The sequence below is a fragment of the Ascaphus truei genome, chromosome 11 (genome assembly GCF_040206685.1).
Source record: "Ascaphus truei isolate aAscTru1 chromosome 11, aAscTru1.hap1, whole genome shotgun sequence".
NCBI lineage: Eukaryota > Metazoa > Chordata > Amphibia > Anura > Ascaphidae > Ascaphus > Ascaphus truei.
In genome coordinates, this window is record NC_134493.1 from 37,441,168 (window position 1) to 37,458,774 (window position 17,607).

The following is a 17,607-nucleotide window of genomic DNA, read 5'->3' on the forward strand; positions in this document are numbered from 1 at the left end:
AAAAACAATGTAGTAAAGTATATGAAAGTTCAACAGAAACGACAGCCAGTATCATTGATTAATTGACAAAGAGATACAAGCGTCAGAATTACACAGGTGTAGGCCCCCGACATCAAGTCACACAGACCATGAAGTAGAAGGCTTTACCATGAAATCAACCAACACCAAAGGAAATTGCCATCTCAGGGAGATTTTAATGCCAACATTGGTTCCCAACAGAAAGATGCAACATTAGTGGGCTAATAAGGCCGTGGCAACAAGAACGTTTGAAGAATTAGCAAAAATGTGAAACCTCTGTATGATGGATCCATTCAACAAAGAAAGATCCACATAACACATGGACATGGAATGGGCCCAAGTGAATTAAGAATGAAATGGACGATATCCTAGTTAATAAGACGGTTGAAGACTGCACTTTTCTTAACAGTTTGCTTGAGATTTAGGCCTAATAATTAAAAATCTATAGTTGTGCAATAACAACATTTAAAAAACAAATGTACAGAGGGGGCAGCAGTAAGGCTGACAGGGGCGATTAAAAGAAAATGGCAGCAGTATGGTTGACAGGGGGCACTAGAGGAGCAGCAGTAAAATTGACAGGGGGCACAAGAGGGGTTAATGGAACAGTAGAGGAGCAACAGTTAGGGTGACAGGGGCCCTAGAGGAGCAGCAGTAAGGCTGACAGGGGCACTAGAGGAGCAGCAGTAAGGCTGACAGGGGCCCTAGAGGAGCAGCAGTAAGGCTGACCTTTGGAAGTAGAGTGGCAGAAGGGATTAGCTTATGTAGCCATGGCTGGTCCAGAAGACTGCCTCCTGTCACGTAAGTCCTAGGCTGAGGCCCCGCTGCGGTCAGCAGCGCGCGCGCGGGCCACCAGCCCCTTACCTGATGTGTGCTTGTCCCCGCTGCCTCCTTCCGACAGGGCTGACTGTGTGCTGTGACGCGTCAGCCTGCCGGAGCTACCAGCGGCTTCTGTTTTGCAGCGCTAACGCGTCACGTGGTGCACGAGTCAGCCAATGTGGAGGGGAGGAGGGAGTAACGGGAGGGAGGCGGCTTGGGAGGGAAGTCTGTGAGTTAGGCAGCCGTGCATAGCTCTCCCTCTCCCATACATAGCTCTCACTCTTCCCTCCCCTCCCCCCCCCCAGGGCCCGCTTCGCAGGCTGCCCCTGCTCTGTGTTTTGGCCCGCCCCCCGAACTTTTTTGGACACGCCCCCCGCGCTGAAAAAAAGTTATCTGCAGACCGCAAATCGCGGTGCATTAACTTGCACGCGCCGCCGGCAAGCAAGGCGGCCGTGCATCGGGGCCTTAGCACTATGTAGCTACAGGCTGTGGCAGGATATCCTAGGGCTTTGACCCCCCTCATGTTGACCGAGTGAACGAAGAGGTGGAGCCACAAGGGCCTGTGTAGAACCAATCATGATGCAGACCTTGTGCCCTCCCCTTCTGGTGCATCAGAGAGGAAGTGCTAAATTATAGCAATTCAGCTCCCACCCTCCTTGGGTGAGGAAGCAAGAAGCTCAGCTCCTCCCGGCTGGGAGTGAGAAATGCAGTCAGTCCCTCATGGGCTGACTGAGCAAGAGAGATTATTGGCCTCAAGTCTACCAGAGAGCTAAGGCACCATCCAGAGGTCTGGGGACCCAGATCAATCCTCATGCATACGCTGTACGGCTAGCAGTGGCAGCTACAATAAATCATCCCTTTTTATATACCCCTGCCTGAGCTCTCAGTCTATTGGGTAGGGGTATGGATGGAATCTGCCCTAGTGGGGGACCGAGTCTGGAAATCCTGGAGCTGGAGGTGCCGACACCCCGAGTGAACACGGAAGATCTACAAAAGTCTGTCCTGTTCCCCACACCATTGCGGACAACTCAGCTCTCCCGGACCCTCACAGGTATGCACACACCACAAAACAGCAGTAACCAGTCTCCAGAGAGAGGGGGACGGGGGATGGTGTTACACTTACTGTCGCATTTCATTCCTTGATGAATGAGGCCATATAACAAGGATCCGCAGTGGTCACAGAACGTCGGGCTGGAATACGTGTGGGTTTTAAACTTGTGTTTGCTTCTGGGATCCTGAAAGGACAAAAAAAAAAAAAAAAAACTTGACAACTTAAAAGCAGCAGCGCACGAGGTGAGGGCTAAGAATACTGAAGTCCCATCTCCGCGATGCCATTTCTCCCCCCCCCCCCCCCCCCATTTTAATGTTTTTATTGTGTTTTCAAACAATTGTAAATACATACAGTTATTACATGCGGGATCTTTGGAACACAAACCAATTGTAATATTAAAAAAAAAAAAGAGAGAGAGAAAAGGATAAAAGAAACAGCAAGAGAAAATAAAGTGGAGGGCGTATGGGTAGGAGGGGGGTACGGGTAGGAGGGGGGTACGGGTAGGAGGGGCGTGGGGGTACTAACCATCTTGTCCTGTTTGGTTTGGTTCCCTGGGCAGCGAGTCTCTATGTCTCCCTTCTTTCTAGGTCCAACCCTAGGTCTCTAGCTACTCGAACTTCTACTGTTGTCTTCTATTAGGCTTGTAGCCAGGGGTCCCATATTTTGTGGAATTTTTCGGTGGCGTGTTTAAGGAAGGCAGTGAGCCTCTCCATCAACATCACTTCGTTAATTCTATTTGTTCCAAGCAGCTGCTATTGCGCATCTGGCTGCTGTCAGAATACGCGATATCAGGCGCTTATTAGGGTGGCTTATTTCCTCTACAGGTTTGGCCAGCAGGTATACCAGGGGCACAGGGGGATTTCTAAGCCTGTGGTCTCGTTTATAATCTTCTGGATCATATTCCAGTATTTTTTATTGTCTCGCAGAACCACCATATGCGGGTTATGTCGCTCGCCTACCTGGCCGCATGCCCTCCAGCATTGGTCAGAGGATTCTGGGAAGATCTGTTTTAGTCTCTTTGGTATGAGATGCCATTGGTATATTATTTTATATAGGTTTTCTTTTGTGGCTGTACAGATGGAGGTTTGGGCCGCATTATCCCAGATATCTTCCCAGACTTCTGCCGATTTCCAGCACCAGGTCTATAGTGGACCCTGCCGATTCTAGCCTTGCGTAAATCATCGTTATTAGTCCTTTTAGGAAATTATTCTTTTTTGCATAATTGCTCGAAGTTGGTCAGCTCCGGAAATTTTGAGGTCCTAGAGACGGATAAGAGGAAATGCCTAATTTGTAGTAATTGGAATAAAGGTAGGTCTGGGACGTTATATTTGGTTCTAAGCTCTTGGAGACTTAGGGGTTTCCCCTTGTGAAGTATCCTATCATTTTGATGTTTTTATTCTTAAACTGGTCGAAATGGCTTGAGCTTATCCCTGGTGTGAAATGTGGGTTATCAAAGAGGGGGGTGATCTGGGAGGTGTTTGACAAGTTTAAATTTTGTTTTAGCCCAGATGTTCATTGTCAATTTTAAAGGTCCTAGTTCTGGCTTTTTATGTCCCTGGGTCTTTTTTCCATGTTGTCCCGAGCGATATCGGTCTCATTATGTGGACCCTGAGTACCGTGTTATAACGGGGTTCAGCTGTATGTGTGAAAGGCTGCCCGGTCCTGGTGATTTGCCCGATTTAAGGTCCTTTATCACTTTTACTAATTCGAGTTGTGTTATTTTTGCCGTTTAGGATTGTTCTTTCTATTTCGGTTATCTGCGGCAGATTACAGGAGTCTAGGTGTTTTGATTTGGTCTCAGAGTTTGAGAGGTGGGGGACCTGGTGCCATCCTTTATCAGAAGTTATCACAGGCAAGAGAGGAACACATTGTATCAACTGCCTTGAGGAAACTGCCTTTCAGCCAAACATGGACACGAACACTTAATAAGCAGGATTCTCAATTACACAAGGACAAGCTTCACAAAATTAGCTTTAATACCAATTAACCGGCCTTGTGCAAATCTCTGCATGACAAAATAGACTTCATTAAAAAAACCTCTTTGAAAACTCTGATTGGAAGACTTTTGAAATCTATTTCTCATCCTGAAGAGAAGATGAGGTGAGGACACACACACACACACTGAAATTATCAAGATCTGACCAAACCGTGTTCCAGTGGAAAAATACAGATGTCCGAATCCACTGATGTTGATGAATACAACAGACACCAAATCAGAGAGACGCCCAGAAAATATTTTTGTTACCAATAACCTTTACTTTCCTTATTTATACAGATAACATATTTTCATTATCAGGCCTCTTGGACAAATACCAAGGGATTCTTAAAATGTAGCTGTAGCAAAATGTATAACTTGGCATCATCATTTTCTAATGCATTATACCCTTCGTGAGAGTCCCAGGTGAAATAATATGCACTGCGAGGGGGAAAGTGCTAAATGGGAATGGTAGAGAGATGTCAAGAGTGCATGCGTGTAATTAGAGAGCGCGCGCGCACACACACACACACACACACACACACACACACACACACACACACACACACACACACACACACACACACACACACACACACACACACACACACACACACACACACACACACGAACACACACGAACACACACGAAGCAGGGGGTCTCCACAGCTGAACCTCCTTTAATTTCAACTCCGGGGACCCCCAGCTTCTGGAGATACTTGCCTCCAAATTAGGCGCCGAGATAAATACCTCTGAAAGCAGGGGGTTCCCGGAGCTGAAATTAATGGGGTTCACCTCCGGAGACCCTCTGCTTCAATTCTATATTAAAAAATAAATTTAAAAAAATGATATGATCTACTTCAACACCCTTTAAGCATTACGGGCCCCAACCACCTGACTGATTACAAGTCTTGTGTACATCTATGTAGCCTTGTCATTTATATTATAATTCAGACAGGCCACTAGTGCCCTTTTAGGCAATAGATCACAGAGAGAATATACCTGACAGCACACGCAGCTCTGGTCATTTTTTAATTGTTTTGAAGTTTGTTGACTTCGTTTCTTTTGCCATTTACTGAGGACCTATATCCATTTTATTCTATACAGTACTTATTAAAAAAAAAATTTTTTTTAAAAGTTACTTTTTAACCTTGTTGGGTTATGTTTGGCGTAGTTGTGCTGCATGGAAGTAGCGAAGTATATCCAGGAACCCCATGCCGCCCCCTCGATCTGGAGGCCATCAGCACTGACCTAGCCGTGTCTGCATCCTATCACCCATATACAGTACTTACCTTTGCTGCAGTCTGCACCCAGGCATATACATATGCACATGCAGTGTACGTTTATGATGCATTATGTACAGCCGTTTGACCGTCCACCTCATCGAACTTTATTTTCACTGCGTTTTACAATAAAACCTGCCAGCTTTGCTTTGTTGCAATTTGTGATGCCTTTAAAAAAAATAAAAAAATATGACCAACATGAACGTTTTTTCCTTTGTGATCTATTCATTTTATGAACAACTCTTCCAATTGTCCATTAAAAGGTATCACAATCTGCTACAAACTATTCAGCTTCCCAGGGTCAGGGCAACGTGCACTACGCTGCTAAACCTACGGAGTCTTGTACTACTCCCTAATAACCATACAGAATCAATACCAAACACAGCCCACCACGACACTTTGACATGGGAAGCACCGAGCGGAAGAGTAGGGCTGGGGATTTGTGGGTTTATGGCTAATCAATAGGGTGATATTACTAAGGAATCCCTTTGTCATTATCAAAATGTCATTAGCCAGGGAGACAAATCAATGACTCCCCAGAGAATAACACAAAAGGTGATGGTAGAATTCGATGTACAAAATCAATAGAGGTTGTAACTAGGTACAGTACTAGGGAGGGGATTATATTCACAGACAAGGGATTCTTGAGTAAGTAAACCCCATACAGCAGATGTTCATAACTAACTCCAGTTCTCAAGATCTCCTCCTCTTCCCCCCCAACCCCCCAACAGGTCAGGTTTTAAGGCTATTCCTGCTTCAGCACAGGTGGCACAATCAGTGGCCCAGTCTTCGACCCACCTGTGCTGAAGCCAGGATATCCTTAAAACCCGACTCCTCTCCAATAAAAGTGGATCAATCAGGAGATATTCGCACAGCACGGTGGCCCTGCTGGGTGTTAATTGAGGCCGATGTTTGATTGTGACTCTCTGAGCTTAGTAACAGATCCCTGGATGCAGCAACCTGCCAGCGAGACTTTCCTCTTTAATCCTTTTAAATTCCTCCTTGCAGAGTTCACTCGTGCCCTCCGCCTTTGTTACACACAGCACAGGCCAGCTTGTGTAAGCTGCAATCTTCCACACATGGAAATCAAGGTGACTGGTAAAGTCTTAAACAGATTGATGCTGAGCTGTGCCGAGCTGGGGTACACAGCAAGACCCTGTATACCGGCATCCACGGGATTCATGGATAAGGGAGGAAGTGTACTCCCAAACTCAATAACAGGTAGTTAAAATGTGCAAATTAACATTGTATTTCTTTTGTTGCATTGCATGTCCTCCAACACCGCTCTAACCAATAGCAGACCTCCTAAATACAGGTCAGTGTTGAACCTTTTTTTGGTCAAGGACCCTATAATTATATTGTGAAAATTTTGAGGAGCCCCAACCCTCTCTAATAGCGCGTCTGAGATCGGATGCATTGTAAGGAACCCAAACCCTCTCTAATAATAGTGTGTCTGAGATTAGATGCATTGTAAGGAACCCCAACCCGCTCTAATAGTGTGTCTGAGATCAGATGCATTGTAAGGAACCCCAACCCTCTCTAATAGTGTGTCTGAGATCAGATGCATTGTAAGGAACCCCAACCCGCTCTAATAGCGCGTCTGAGATCAGATGCATTGTAAGGAACCCCAACCCGCTCTAATAGCGCGTCTGAGATCAGATGCATTGTAAATTGTCTGTATTTGGTAACATTTTCAAAATTACCTGAAAATTGCAGGGAATCCTTTAAGGGCGCCCGCGGAACCCCAGTTGATAAAAACACTGATCTATGCGTTTCTGCATTGATCGGATGTTGGAAGCGTGTAACTGAACATAATGGACTGTGTGGCCGGGTCAGTGTTACTATGACACTGCCACACAAATGTGGCAGTGTCATAGTACTAATGTGAAGCGCTATGTACACTAATGGCGCTATATAAATAAAGACATACATACATACGTCTTTAGGTTTAGGCGCATCCATCTATACGATTTAGCCAGTGAGTAATGTTCAGTCATACTCGGTACAGACTGATATAGTTGCATGTTCTTCTCCCAGGGAAAAGCATCCCCATATTTTAGCATTTAATAATAGTTATCCATGGATTAAAAATAAAATCCTTTCTGCGAGTGGAGCTGAACTGTGACATTATGCAGGGGGTGTTTGTAAGGTTATTAGATGGAAGGGGGCGTCTGTATAATTATTGGGGGAGGGTGGGTCAGACCATGCCTGTAAGGCCAGTCATTTATATAGTGTTTATGTGAAAGCATGTGCTGGGCGAGGGACGTTCTTCTGCACTGGTGAAGGTCAGTGGCATTTTGCAAGCCCTGCCCATTTCATCTCAAAGATAGAAACACAGGAGCTTGGACATCCTCAGAATACAACGAACACGAGGAAGTCAAATGGGTGCAATTTATATCGCTCCTTCCCAGTCCGTTCATCCCGTTATGGAACATGTGCCCCATGTATATTCTCAGAACCCACGATATTTGCCGGGTCGGGCAGCACGGCACAGATTGCTTTGGGTTAAAGTGCCTAAATGTTAGCTGCCATCCTACAGTACTATGAGGTGATCAATGGGGTTGCAAGCCCTTAGGGGACAAATCGGGAAGTTTGTCTGAAATGCCACACATGTATTTGGCACATATAATAATAATCGGTCTCTTAGCCACGTTGGTGCAGGAGCAATGCATTACTGGCCGTTCTGGCAGCACATGGGTTAAGCACGGTAATGTAGCAAAATATAACAGAAGAATCTATGACAGGAGCGGCCAACTCCAGTCCTCAAGGGCCACCAACAGGTCAAGATTTAAAGATATCCCTGCTTCAGCACAGGTCATTAAGATTGAACCCCCTGTGCTGAAGCAGGGATATCCTTAAAACCTGGCCTGTTGGTGGCCCTTGAGGACTGGAGTTGCCCACCCCTGTTCTAGGCACAGTGAATTCGCCCGTAACAAGCGCTGTGTGTGTTTAAAACACATGGCCACAATCCATGGATAAGGGGCTTTCCAGAAGATATATCAACATTACAAGATACTGTATACAAATTTAGGCAGAAAAATTACTAGGATTACTATCACAAATTTCTCTCCCCTTCCCCATGTTTGTATTATTACTGTTCAATATTATTTCTACTATTATTTCTGTATTGTATTGTTGATTTAATGGTGTTGGTTCTATTGTCCCCATCCACAGACTAAATATATCTGAATAAATACAAATTGTTCGGGGGGGGGGGGGGGGGGGGAACAACACATGGTCACAAAGTGATTTGCTCAACTTGGTAAAGAAATGGCGGCGGTTTCTCTTCCCCGCTGCGTGCAAACGGCTTTCCTCAACCTCAGAACAACCAGGTCACAGGCCGCGGCAATGCTGTAAACTGCGCCACTCTTCAACCACGGGGAAGGCATGAACAGCGGGGGTCTGCTCTCACATGAGTGAGAGCCCCGGCATCCACAAGGCAGGGGGGATAACATGGTCATTTGTCAACCGCGGCACGCGGTGCATGCAGTGTATGTGTAGCCGCACACCCGCTTTTTCGTTAATCCAAATACTTCTACATCTTCGGCAATTCGTTTTGTGCTTTAAAACGGATGATCCCAGCTGTTCCCCTTCCCTCTCATCTGCCGTCTTTGCAGAATTCATTATTCTCTTTGGTTTGGGGACAAATTACAATGGACACTGCACACAGCCCGCAGCTTGTGCATCTCCATAAGAGCGAGTCTGTGTGCGTATCCTTCCTCCATAAAAAACAGACTAGCAGCACTGTTGTCTCAAAAACACAGGCGCGCGTCATGCACAATTGTCAATAGATTTGACTCCATAGAAAGCTTTTAGCTCAGGGCTGGCCAACTCCAATCCTCAAGGGCCACCAACAGGTCAGGTTTTCAAGATTTCGCTGCTTCAGCACAGGTGACTCAATCAGTGGCTCCGTCGAAGACGGAGCCACTGATTGAGACACCTGTGCTGAAGCAGGGACAGATTGAGCCACCAGTGCTGAAAACCTGTAATATTGGTGGCCCTTGAGGACTGGAGTTGGCCACTCCAGCCTTAGCTCCATCAGCTCTCAGCAACGTTAGCAGCAATTTGTAACCTAGAATGGCGTGGTGGTTATTGCACTTTGAATCAGGAAAACGCAGCGGCCTCCACGCCCTTCAGCAAGTTGCTTTATATACAAAACAATTTTATTTTTTTTACATGGGATTGTGAGGTCAATATGTCCGTATAATTCTGCATGCAGCGATGCATAAACGGTCAGGCTACACGATAAAAGCAATATTTGCAGTTTTTCCAGTGCTTTGAGAGGTGATCGCAAAGAGCTTGCAATCTAAAATGTTTAAATAAAATTGAAAAAAAAAAAAGAGGGTTGTCTAATAGGCAACATGATAACTACATACAAACATTCAGGGTCAATACAAGGAGCTTTCAAAAGATCTATTCATCCCAAGGGCAGTACAAAGGACTCGGGGGATCCCTTTAGGTTGGAGGAAAGGAGATTTCGCCAGCAACAAAGGGTTCTTTACAGTAAGGGCAATTACAGTGTGGGATTCATTACCCATGGAGACTGTGATGGCAGATACAATAGATTTGTTAAAAAAAAAAAGTTTGACATCTTTTTAGAAAGGAAAGGAAATCTACATCAAATGAAAGTTTGCTGTATGACATTTCACAGATCTAAAAATCTATGGAAAGAAAGGCAAGAACAAGAAACCTAGTATGGGCACTCAACTAATAATGTATAGATGAACATATTAAAAATATTGTTTTAATGCCAGCCGAGATAAAAAAAAAAAAGGGGGGGGGGTATAAAAAACAACTTGGATGCAACTGGGATCCTAGTGAGAGTTCTATGAGTGGACTCTGGATTCAGTGCCAGCACTTGTGGTGACCCAAGTATGTCAGTCACCTATAAAAAAATAGTAAACATCAGAGATAGGATCAAAACATAATGATCACTTGTTCCCAAGAATTTAGGGAACGTATGGTAAATATGCGGGAAACGGAAAAAAACACCAGAATAATACACTTAAATACTAAAAGTATGAATATTTGCACTGGTACCTACTGGTACCTACAGTGTCCGTGTTTACATAACCTCAATGGCTATTTGGAATTAAATGCCATATAGGTGTATGGAACGCAAGTACTGTACTCTGTTCAGAAGTCCTCGTTGTGTTAGTGTTGTCCGTGTAACAATCGAAGACTAGAATGTGTAGATTAGAGTAAATATATAAAGTACAGTAATTAGCCATAATGTCCCCAGATGAGAGTTTGTGGTATGTACCCCTCTGGGGACATTATGGCTAATTACTGTACTCTATATAACGTACCTACTCTAGTCTACACACTTACATAGTGATCTAGCTGGTATAACCAATACACTGGGATACCTCCCGGATAACTAGAAGTACTATCAGCATTAGTCATACTCTGTGTCAATTATCATTCACCTCAGTGTTACGATTGTTACACAAACAACATTGGAGACACAATAGTTCTCTAACACACGACTGTATTATTGTGAGCACCTACAGTACTCCTATTACGATCCTACTCACTACACATGAGGTTCACAGTTTTAATGCCCATTATTTTATGCATTGTGACATTAAAAGGTAAATTCAGAAACCATATTAGTGACAGAGTGCTCATAAACTAGGTTTTCTGTTCTTGTGTATTCATTATTGTGTGTCTGCACAGTATCCTCCTTCATGGTGTGTTGTGTGTCTGCGTAGGTTCATTCAGGTTTGACGTTGTGGGCTGGTTTCACCAATGTAGGGGCCTTTGTCAAATTTTCTGCGTTGAATCATGTACCCCACATTCCTGGATATGCAGTAGTATAATCCTTTGACCGCAAGTGTGTAACTGGCTGTGGGATATTGGCATATAAGTTTGCAGAGTGTGATGTTGCATGGTCGTGTGCCATTCTCAGCATCCTTCAGTTCGTTATGAAGTTTCCTGCTGACTAACTTTCTGCCTGAGGTTTGGCGGTTGCCGGAATACAAGGATGGGAGGTTTGGGGAAGATGTCTTTTAATGTCACATCCTCCGTCAGCATGCGTTGCAGATATTTGATTGTTTTTTCGCATTCCCTCTAGGGCCGGTTGTATGTGGTCACTTGTGGTATGCGTGTGGTTGTTACTTTTTGTATTGGAGCAGGTGTTCTCGTGGGGCTTTAAGTGCAGTTGTGATTGTTGTGGCAATAGTCTTTGGCTTGTAACCCTCTCTGTTAATGATTCAGTCAGGGGTGTGAGGATTCTGCTTCTGTCTTTAGTGTCAGAGCGTACGGGTGAAAACTTGTAGCCTGGCTGTGTATGGTGGCTCGTTTTGTGGGATGGAAGCTGGAGTTATAGAGGTAACTACATCTGTCTGTGGGTTTCATGTATACAGATGTGTAGAGTTTGCCATTCTTCAGTGTTAGAACGTGCTCTAGGTTTTGATGAATGATCTATTATGCGCTTACCTGACGGATAGAATAAATTGAAGGACTCGTGTATGAGATTGTGTTCCCTCTGTCCATATTATAAACAGATCAATAGATCTGTGACATTTGTAGATGCATGTGGTTAGGAATCCCCATTCAAGATTGGCTATAAAAAGATAGGCATATTGCTGTGCCATCCTGGGGTCTCCTGTACACATTTTATGTAATGTTTCTCCCTGTCTGTACATTTTACAAGTCGGGCCCTTATTCTCCTCCCCCCCACCCCCTTACACTGCTGAAGGGTACCTGGTCCTATTTCTCACTGTCCCTTTCATCCATTTATTGCCCGGTCTGTTAATTTACCAATTCCAACTCTTCATCATCTTCTGCCTCAGATTGTTATCGGGATCTTTACATCTGTATTGAGCTCATACAGCATGCATAATCTTATAGGGGTCCATGTTAAAAAGGATTAGAAGCAAAAAAGTAACACCGAGTGCTCATTTGCTTGTCATTACCCAGAATCCCTGGCTGCAGTGGAAGCAGTGTATGCTGGGAGATAATAAGAAAGACAGGTTGCAGACCGGTGAGACACGGGAATGTTCTCACAAGTGATATATTTTTTGGTTAAGCTCGTGGAATCTCTGTAGATCAGTATTGCTGACCTGAGGAAGAGGGGAGAACTCGAAACCTCGTAAAAAAATTTTTTAAACCTATCGCGTAACCGATCATCTAATACAGACGCACTCATTTACTCGCAATATTTAATGTAACTTCTGGTGATCCGTTACTTTATTCTGCTCCAGCACGCCAGAGATAAAATTATTATTACTCAAACAAAAAAGCATATAGTATATTTATTAAATGAATAATCTTTTGTATATTTTAAGAAACTAAAAAGTATATAGCATACATTAATAATATCAGTATTTTTCTTTCCCAGTCTAATTGAACTTAACCACTGTTATTCTACATTATGCTACTTTGGCAACTCCTAGACAGGATTTATTAGGAGGTGAAGGGCCATATTACTAAGTGGATGGCTGTAAGCTGCCTTATGGTTTAGCACTGCTTATTAACATGGCCCTAAGTTTCTGGGCCTTCTAACGTATCTCTCCATTACCAGTGCATGGGATCGTCTACACATTGCTACCAAATGCACGAAACACTTCAAGCTTCCAAATAGGACCAAACACGATTAGACAACATTGATGCACCTAGTCCTTATATCAGGGATGCTCAACTCCAGTCCTCAAGCCGCCCCCAACAGGTCAGGTTTTCAGGATATCCCAGCTTCAGCACAGGTGGCTCAATCGAATAGTGAGCCACTGATTGAGCCACCTGTGCTGAAGCTGGGATATCCTAAAAACCTGACCTGTTGGAGACAGCTTGAGGACTGGAGTTGAGCACCCCTGCCTTGTAGGACAAAGCACTCGATACCATTATACAGCACTTCGGGGGCATCCACCCATCCCTGGGGTGACATGTTACGACAGCCAGAAAGCAAAGAGATCAGTGATTTGCCAAAGTGAAGCAATTGGATAAGTCTACACCAGAGCCTCATACAAGATTGGGACCACCTCCTCCATCATAAAGTCAATTAACAATGTAAAGCGGGATCTTACCCTCCCCACCTCCCTTTCTATTCTTACAGTTTGGTTCTGCTGCAATCTCCTCCTCTTCCTCGCTCACAGAAAGAAGCGTTTTCCATGGCAGGGAAAAGCTTAATTACCTGCCTCTCGGAGACCTCTGACAGTGCCGAGGTAATTAAGTGCCGGGCCTGAAAATACCATATTACAGCCGTGAAACCAGAGCAGATAATGCAACATCCAGCAGGGATTTCACCAATACGCACAGTATTATTGTGATTCCCACATTGCAGTTACTTTAATCTTCACATGAAAACTACTGTATCTTGTATAAAATCTGTGAATGTTTTGAAATAAATTCCTATTTTACATGGGCTACTTTCAGGTTTGGTGTTTTATTTCTTGCACAGCAGGGTGTCAGAGCTCCTTGTGAATCAAACAATAAAAAGTAGCAATTTCCCAGTGTTTTGTAACTTATTTTGATGAAGGAAACCTTTAAATTATATTGTGAAATTCTGCAGAACCCCAACCCTCTCTAATAGCGCGCCTGAGATCAGATGCATTGTAAGGAACCCCAACCCTCTCTAATAGCGCGTCTCAGATCAGATGCATTGTAAGGAACCCCAACCCTCTCTAATAGCGCGTCTGAGATCAGATGTATTGTAAGGAACCCCAACCCTCTCTAATAGCGCGCCTGAGATCAGCTGCATTGTAAGGAACCCCAACCCTCTCTAATAGCGCGCCTGAGATCAGATGCATTGTAAGGAACCCCAACCCTCTCTAATAGCGCGTCTGAGATCAGATGCAATGTAAGGAACCCCAACATCTCTCTAATAGCGCGTCTGAGATCAGATGCATTGTAAGGAACCCCAACCCTCTCTAATAGCGCGCCTGAGATCAGATGCATTGTAAGGAACCCCAACCCTCTCTAATAGCGCGTCTGAGATCAGATGCAATGTAAGGAACCCTCTCTAATAGCACGCCTGAGATCAGATGCATTGTAAGGAACCCCAACCCTCTCTAATAGCGCGTCTGAGATCAGATGCAATGTAAGGAACCCCAACATCTCTCTAATAGCACGCCTGAGATCAGATGCATTGTAAATTCTTCTGTATTTGGTACCATTTTCAAATGACCTGAAAATTACAGGGAACCCTTTAGGCTACAGCCCCAGTCACTGCGTGCACATGCGCGGCAGAGCGCCTGGCGCCGCGTGCACCAGTTTTAGCTGCGATCTGTGGTCTTCCTCTGCGCGTCCAGAGAAGAGCAGGTCCTCCCCATGGAAGAAGGGGGGGGGGGAACGGCCAAGACGTCACGCGGCTGGTTCGCTCTCATTGGCTGAACCGCCGCCGTGATGTAGCCAGCGTCCGGCCGCCGCACCAAAAGACAAATTTATTGTCTTTTGGCAAAGGTGGCCGCGCATCGCGCTTTCTGCAGGCGCACGCAGACAGTGACGAGGGCCATATCTTGTTTGCGCCGCGCGCACCATGGGGTGCGAAGCCGCGAGCAGTGGGAAACGAGGCCTTAGGGATTCCCAGGGATCCGATGGAGGAAAAACACTGTTCTAGAAATGTCACTTTTCTTCACCTCTTTGCTAACAGACGTTCCTGCATTTCCAGGCCACAGCATGGTTAATATAAGGTAGTTAAGATTTGTCAAAGAATAGCCACATTCAGCACTAATCTAATTCTCACTGTGAATGGAAGTGATTGTCTTTACAGTAAGTGACCATTTGCACTCTGGCAGTAACAGATATCTCATTACATCTTCACTTTGTGTGATTACTTGTGTCCTTCTACAGAACGGAATCCTCATTAGTTTAATTACCAACAACAAAGGTTAGGAAGAGAATGGTAATAATTTAAAGGGGCAATTCCTACTAGGACCAAAGTGAACCAAATCTGTTGCGTTTAAGTATTTTTAATGTATTTATTAAAGGGAGACTTGGGAGAAGTTTGATTTCCTCTGGCTGCTCCCTACGGTGTGATGTCACGGTGTGATCAGCGAGTGCTTGTACAGGCAGTGCCCCTCCTCCCTTTATCTTTATTGGTTCTCTGATAAGGACAGGGGGGATAAGGGGAAAGAAAACACTTCCCTATTCAGAGTCCCGAAAGAAAATACAGTGGCCGCCTGTGGGACTGCAAAGGAGTGGTTCCCCCCAAACCCCCCACACCAAAAGGGATGGGAAGCCGGCAGTCCCCAGAATTTAACCAGGTTCATTTCAGCTCAGGTTCCCAGATACATACCGATAAAGCTGCCATTGGTGATTGCATTTCATTCCCCGGCATCATGCGGCCACTAGGAAGCTTTTACGGCTGACGTTGTAGCTTCCTACTGGCCCGTATGACACGCGAGATTTAAGACTCCATTTTGTTTCCCCTGAAAAGGGATGGGACTGAGGCAAATCATCAGTAGTATCTCAGGAACCAGGAATTTCCTGGAGCTGAAAAGGTAAAAATATAAGAGTTTAAAAGGGGCAGTCTGTCCTAGGACCGAAGTGACCCCATGTCATGTCTCAAAGGTTAAATGCAGATTTATATTTTAAATGAATGTTTTAACCTCGTCACAGTCCCCAAATGCTTGAGGAGGGAGTTACGATATTTACACACACTTTTGTGACATGACTGCTTGTTAACCAGTGTATACACAGGCAAATGTGCACTTATGCTGATGAAGAGCCAAGGCGGTCCTCCATACCGTACATTTCGGCAGTACTTAAAAATAATAATAATAATAATAGTGAAGCAGGGTTACCCCCGACTACTATTCTGCCCAATGGGCTGGCAGTAAACCCTGGTACTATCAGGTTGCCAGTAGTTGGTATGGGGTTTTCACCCTCACCTTTGGTACTGCACTTGAGCGACAGCGGAGGGTGGTACATCCTGTTGTAGCCGAGACAACGGGGTGCTCGCTCCTGGCTGTACTTAAGGGCAGGACCACCCTAAAGTTAGTGGTTCATTCCCCTCTGAGGAAGGCAGGTCACATGCCTGGGAGCCTGAGATTGGGGCCTTCCCATGTGCTCTTCCCTCCGGGGGAGAGCGAGTGAGGACCTTACCTCTGCTAGGGAGGTGGGGAAGAGCTAGGACGGCTGTGGGTGCCCTTGGCCTGTAGTGACGGTCCAGGGACCATCTTCAGTGATAGCTGACCTGACAGACTGTATCCGGCAGAAAACTGCTGTGTAACTGTTACTGCAGAGCGTAGTAATAAACCCGTTCCTGTTTTGCAATATACCTCCTGCCTGGTGCGTGACCTTTCTGGGGTAGAGATAATACGTCCTACCATGGGAGATCACCTTCAGTTCCTGGAGCTTACGGCAGATGGAGGCGCTGCACTGCTAAAGTGATATGTGGGGTATGAACCACAGAAGCCTGTTCCTGTGTCCCCACTACCATCGGCGGATGACTCAGCCCTCCTGTTGCCAGCAGGTATATGTACCGCACACCCTGTAATGGACCCTATCTGCGATCGGGTGGGGGAAACACTGTTACTTTTGTGTACATTTGAAAAAGAAGCATTTCGAGCCGGGATGGTGAATGTGAAGCTGCAGTGCCCATTTCAATCAGCAGAGGTCGCACTACTTGCAAATGAGACCCTTCTTAATAAAACATGACTAGAGCTGAAGCAAGGGATTCGATCAAAAGATAGAGGATTCCAATCCCACTGAGATGCTTTATAAAGATGGGAACTGCTGAAAAATTAATCATCTTTAAACGCCTATTAATAAGCAGTCAAAAATAATATCTCCCCCATGCATGTAGATAAGAAAATTGATAGAGGAGAGAGCGGATGGGAGGGGGGGTGGAGTGAGCGGAGGGGGTTAGGGGGTAGAGTGAGAGGAGGGGAAGAGGGGGGGGGGGGAGCGAGCAAAGGAGGGGGGGGGAGAAGAGCGAGCAAAGGAGGGGGGGGAAGAGCGAGCAAAGGAGGGGGGGGAAGAGCGAGCAAGGAGGGGGGGAAGAGCGAGCAAAGGAGGGGGGAAGAGCGAGCAAAGGAGGGGGGAAGAGCGAGCAAGGGGGGGGAGAGCGAGCAAGGGGGGGGAAGAGCGAGCAAAGGGGGGGGAAGAGCGAGCAAGGAGGGGGGGGAAGAGCGAGCAAAGGAGGGAGGGGAAGAGCGAGCAAAGGAGGGAGGGGAAGAGCGAGCAAAGGAGGGAGGGGAAGAGCGAGCAAAGGAGGGGGGGGAAGAGCGAGCAAAGGAGGCGGGGGGAAGAGCGAGCAACGGAAGGGGAGAAGGGGAAGAGCAAAGGAGGGAGGGGGGAGAGCGAGCGAAGGACAGTGAGAGGGGGGAGGAGGAGGAGAGGGGGGAGAAGGAAGAGCAAGTGAGCGGAGGGGATGGGGGTGCATTTAAACAGGTAAAGATGATAAATAATACAAAATGAAGACATTATATAATGCCTCGGGGGGGGGGGGGGAGGGACCTGATGAATTTGTATCAGCTGCTTTAAGCCCAGCGCTTATCCTTTAATGTGAAATCAGCGCG

At 45.7% G+C, this 17,607-nt stretch overlaps 1 protein-coding gene across 1 annotated transcript in view; it reads right to left on the reverse strand.

The window, feature by feature from the left end:
* PRKCB (protein kinase C beta) overlaps positions 1-17,607 on the reverse strand; it is a 124,707-nt gene that overhangs the window by 47,263 nt on the left and 59,837 nt on the right. The window contains 1 exon segment of the mRNA XM_075565672.1: positions 1,958-2,069. Within this exon segment, the coding sequence (XP_075421787.1) occupies positions 1,958-2,069 (112 nt within the window).